General features: G+C 48.1%; 1 protein-coding gene across 1 annotated transcript in view; it reads left to right on the forward strand.

Moving 5' to 3' along the window:
- The window catches only part of LOC130584650 (metabotropic glutamate receptor 7-like), a gene marked incomplete at its 5' end in the record, with an annotated part of 55,671 nt that overhangs the window by 33,740 nt on the left and 16,824 nt on the right, over positions 1 to 5,107 (forward strand). Inside the window, 2 exons of the mRNA XM_057384764.1 lie at positions 3,825 to 3,966; positions 4,815 to 4,969. Of these exons, the coding sequence (XP_057240747.1) occupies positions 3,825 to 3,966; positions 4,815 to 4,969 (297 nt within the window). The remainder of the gene's footprint in view (positions 1 to 3,824; positions 3,967 to 4,814; positions 4,970 to 5,107) is intronic.

Raw genomic sequence — 5,107 nt, forward strand, 5'->3', positions numbered from 1 at the left:
CCTGGGCAGTGCTGGGGAAGGGTTGGACTCAAAGCCCTTCAAGATCTGCTCCAACAGTTCTGTAATTCCGTCCTGATGAAGCACTCACAGAAAAGCAGGGGGTGTTTCCCAGTTTGGCTGTTTCTTTCCTCATCCCCTGCAATCCAAACTCTTTCAGGATGGTCCCATCTCATTTTGGGACCAATTTCCCTGGTGTTCCCTGTCCTGGTGCCACTGCTGGTGCTCCAGGGACCCCGTTTGTCMCCTCACTGCTGCTTTGGGCTGCTTCCCCTCCACAATTCCAGTTTATCTCCACTTTTGGAGGGATTTCTGGCTCAGGGAGCTGTAGGGTGGAGCCCAGCCCTGCCTGGTGCCGTGGCTGGGCTGAGCTTTGCTTTGCACCGGSTGTTTTGGGGTATTTTGGGTGCTTTGTTTCTGTCTCTCCCCAGCCGGAGCTCTCACCGCCCACGGCTGTTCCTGAAGCAAATGTTTCAGAAAGTGTTCTGCACTCTCGGGGAGGGCTCTGCCTGTGCTATTTTTGCTCAGGATGCTGCAGAGCTGTGCTCAGGCTCAGAGCTGGCTCTGCCAGGACAGGGCTGGGCTCAGTGGGGCTCTTGGGGCTGCTGTGGATCCCAGCCAGACCCTGGAGATCTGTCCAACCTCACCAGCTCTGTGATTCTGATTTATCTGTGCATTTTGGGGATCTGTGCTGGGGGAGATCAGGCAGAACATTCTGCCCCTGGGGTATCCATCCCCTGGCTCAGCAGGTGCAGCCGGGATCGGGATATTAATCCCACAGATCCCCAGGATCCCACAGATCCTACAATATCCCACAGATCCCACAGATCCCACAATATCCCATAGATCCCCAGGATCCCACAGATCCCACAGGATCCCACAGATCCCACAATATCCCACAATATCCCACAATTTCCCACAGATTCCACAGATCCCACAGATCCCCAGGATCCCACAGATCCCACAATATCCCACAATATCCCACAATATCCCACAGATCCCACAGATCCCACAATATCCCACAGATCCCCAGGATCCCACAGATCCCCAGTCACAGCCCTTTCCCCTCCATCCAGGTGGCTGAAGTTGGAGTCTCTCCTTCCCCTTTCCCCTTTCCCCTTTCCCCTTTCCCCTTTCCCCTTTCCCCTTTCCCCTTTCCCCTTTCCCTTCCTCTTCCCCTTCCCCGTTCCCTTTCCCTGTTGTTAGAAGGCAAATTCCCACATTTAAAGCGTAAATGAGGCTGTTCAGCCGAGCAGCTGCTTCTTTGGGGTCTTTGCAGGAAAACAGGGAATGATTTATCAATTTGGGGGGTTGGTCCTTGATTCCCTGCAGTCCCCTCTCCTTTCCAAAGGGTGACATTACATTTTTGGGTGGATCTCAGAGCCTTTCTGAGCAGGGTTTTTCCCTTTGCAGGGCTCTGCTCCACACAGAGCACTCCTGGCATGGAGCTGTAACAGCAAAAGTCCTTTGAATGTTTGAAGCAGAATTTCTATTTTTTTTTTTTTTTTTTTTTTTTTTTTTTTTTTTTTTTTTTTTCCTACATGGCTGCACTGTGAGGCCCCGATTTTAGCACCTTTTGTAGCAGGGATTTGAGGAAACCAAAAACTCCCAACGCCTTTTCCAGCCAAGCCCTGGACAGAGCAGTTCCCACCACACCATTCGTGGTCCCTCAGCACATCCTCATTTTCTTCCTTTTCTGTCTCACAAACAGRGCTTTTCTACATCTTTCAAAATGATCTGATGCCATTCTCAGAATTTAATTTAGTGTTCCCAAGGAGAGTCTTAATTTTTTGTGTATTACTGGAGTTTAACTGCCATAATAAAGGACGATTTTGAGGTGATAAAACACAGCAGGAATGTCATTAAATATGCAGCAAAGGTCTGACACAATGGAATTAAGCATTAATGAATAACATACTAGAAATATTAGTCTTCCATATTAGTTTAGGTGTTCTGTTGTTGGGTTATGATGAGGGCTAATGGGAAAAAATGAAACAATAAACAAGGTTAGTGCAAATAAAATTTACGAGTGATTCAGTAGCTTCTTCATGTGTAGAAAGTTTCCAAGTTAAAGCTGTTGGGTATCCACAGGGATCCTTTTCCTTGGATAAATGGTTGTCATTCCATGTTTTAATGTAATTTTATTATTGGTGCACTTTTCATTTTTTCAATTGAATTATCATACTATGGAGGTGCAATTTAAATTCCAGCCCATCTGCAGATCAGGGCAGTTGTAAACTTCATTTACTGCCACAAGCAAGGACTTTGTAGCTCTTGCCAAGCAGGAGAGAGAGGGTTCCTAGGGAGTAGGATATTAATTGTTCCTAGCRAAAAAACAACCTCCAATCCTCATTAGGACTTTGATTTAGGACACGGGGCCCCAGCTGGCATTTCTGGAGCTCTCTAAAAGCTATTTTTTTAACTTGAAGTTCCTTTTCTTTGAGGATTCTGCATAATCTGTGCTGATTTAGCCTCTCCATGTATTTTTTTTTTCCCTTGCATGCCCAGGGTGTTCCATTTCCCAGACCTGTGGGTGTAGCACAGCAGAATGAAATCCTGAATTTTTGAATATCCCCTTTGTAATGGGGGGATCCTGTTTGTGGGATCATTGTGGGGCCAAGCMCTCCCTGAGAGCTGCTCCCTCTTCCTGCGGGGTCAGAGCGCTCCTGCATTCCAAAACTTCTTATTTTTATTGTTCACATCACAGTCTATGCACCATCTGTGCTTAACTTGGGCTCTTCTCACCCTTCCCAACAAACCATGGTTAAAATCTTCATTTTGGGGTGTTTTCCATGCTGTGGGCAGTGAGGAATTGCTGCCAGTGGAGGAGCAGCCAAGCTGAGCCAAAGGCTTTGTCTGCTGTTCCCATAAGTCTGATAAACATCCAGGAGGCAGCTCTTGGCAGCTGCTAATTTTAAAGCTACGTATTAATCAAATTAATTGAGAGTTCCTTTTAATAATCATCAGCACCAGCATAACTTTGTGATGTGATGTTTGCAGYGGTGCCAAAAGTGATTCCCCCCAAAAGAGGCTGAAAAAGTGTTAAATTGTCTCTTTTGCTACCTGATAATCCACTTAAGTGGTGATAAGGAAAAAACAGCTCCTGGAGCATTTCAGGGGAGCAGAATAACAGAGTGTTGTGGCAGAATGCAAAGGCTCCATCATCACAGGGCCCCATCATCCCCAGCTCTGAGCTGTGCCCCAAATCCAAGAGCCCCATTTCCCATTTCCCATTTCCCATTCCCCATTTCCCATTCCCCATTTCCCATTCCCCATTTCCCATTTCCCATTTCCCAGCAGGAATTTGGTTTTCCCAGCAGTTCCAGGGCTCTCTCCAGGTGCTGCTCTGCCCTGGGATGGGGAAGGTTCTCTGGAGGTTGAGCCTCCTCTTTCAGGATCTCCACCCACCAGCACCTTCTGCAGCGTTTCATTTAGCAGGACGTTGAAATCTGGGTTTTAAAGCCTATCTGTGATCACTCCCTTGTCCTGCTGCCTTTTAATTAACTCATCCCCACTGCTGGGTTTTATTAAGCAGCTCTGATACGTTATTAATTAACACACTGTGCACTATGGCGAGGAGGTTGGTATCAAACACGCCGTAAAAGATGAAAGTGTTTACTACTGAGAAACAAAAATAATTAAGGCAAAAGTTGTGTTTTCATCTGCCAGGGACAACCAGAACATCAGCGGAGATGGGATTTTTTGAATTGTATTTTTCCTACAAACGGAACCACCGTGATATGGGAACTGTGCTAAGATCAGTGTTCTCCCCGGTGTTTTTTGCTCCTCCTCTGAAGGTGTTTCTGTCCTTTCTCTGCCTGGCACAGGTGGGCTCTGCATTGCTCAGTCCCTCAAGATCCCCCAGGAGCGCAAGGACAAGAACATTGACTTTGATAAGATCATCAGGCAGCTGCTGGAGACGCCCAACGCCAGGGCCGTGGTCATCTTTGCCAACGATGAGGACATCAGGTGAGGGGAACACAGAGAACTTGGAGAGAGGGAGGGGAGGGTCTGTGGGGTACCCACATAGGGATGGGGATGTGGGGGAAGCACAGGAACGGGGCTGCTGCTGCCCTGACCCATGGTGAGGACAGAAATGGGACCGGGATTTGGGAGAGCTGACCCTTCCTCTCAAAGGAATTAAGAACACACCCCCCTCTCCAGGCTCATTCCTTTGTGTAATTCATTAATTCAGAGTCTATTTTATGGTAAATGGAAGTTAATAATGATGAACTGATGTGGATGCTCAAGGTTAAACCACGTGGAACTGGATCGTAAAATAACACAAAAATGTTTTATGTTTAATCACTCGCTTGCGTATTCTGGGTCCAGAATTTGAAATTCGCTTAAAATTGTGATGGAATCGTCTGTTGCTGAGAGGCTCAGTCCCACAAAATGAGACAAAAAGAATTTAGGGAAAAGTTTCAATAAAGCCAATGGAAAAAGTTTTGGTGGGATCAATAACTGAGCCGTGGGGTATGGGGTGAATTCAAAGGGAAGCCCCACTGGTGCTGCATGGATCATGGAATGGTTTGTGTTGGGAAGGACCCTTAAAAACCATCCAGTTCCACCCCTGAACCCTTAAAAACCATCCAGTTCCACCCCTTACCATGGGCAGGGACACCTTCCCTGGTGATCCCGAGTGTCCCAAGGCCTGAGCTTTGCTGGGCTCAGCATTGCTGATCCTGCTCCTCCCAGAGTCACTCAGGCTGGATCACCCCGAGCTGACCCAGTCCCACCATGCTGCCATTGCCACACAGCTTTTCTTTTGCACGTTTGAGTGAAACCACGTCACAAACAGAGTGTTCTCTCCACAGACAGGTCCTGGCAGCTGCCAAGAGGGCGGATCAGGTGGGACATTTCCTSTGGGTGGGCTCCGACACGTGGGGCTCCAAAGTGACCCCGCTGCTGCAGCAGGAGGACGTGGCCGAGGGAGCCATCACCATCCTGCCCAAGAGAGCCACCATCGAGGGTAAGGGATTGTGCTGCTGCTTTTGCTGCTCCTCTTTGTCCTCCTGAGGGTTTGGGGTGAACGTGTGGGTCATGTGTGATCCAGGCAGTGGCAGTGCATGCAGACAGTCTTAATCTGCTGATTTTCCCCGAATGTCTG

Source organism: Malurus melanocephalus, unplaced genomic scaffold, assembly GCF_030028575.1.
Source record: "Malurus melanocephalus ecotype Western Australia unplaced genomic scaffold, MMel_1.1 scaffold_744, whole genome shotgun sequence".
Lineage (NCBI taxonomy): Eukaryota > Metazoa > Chordata > Aves > Passeriformes > Maluridae > Malurus > Malurus melanocephalus.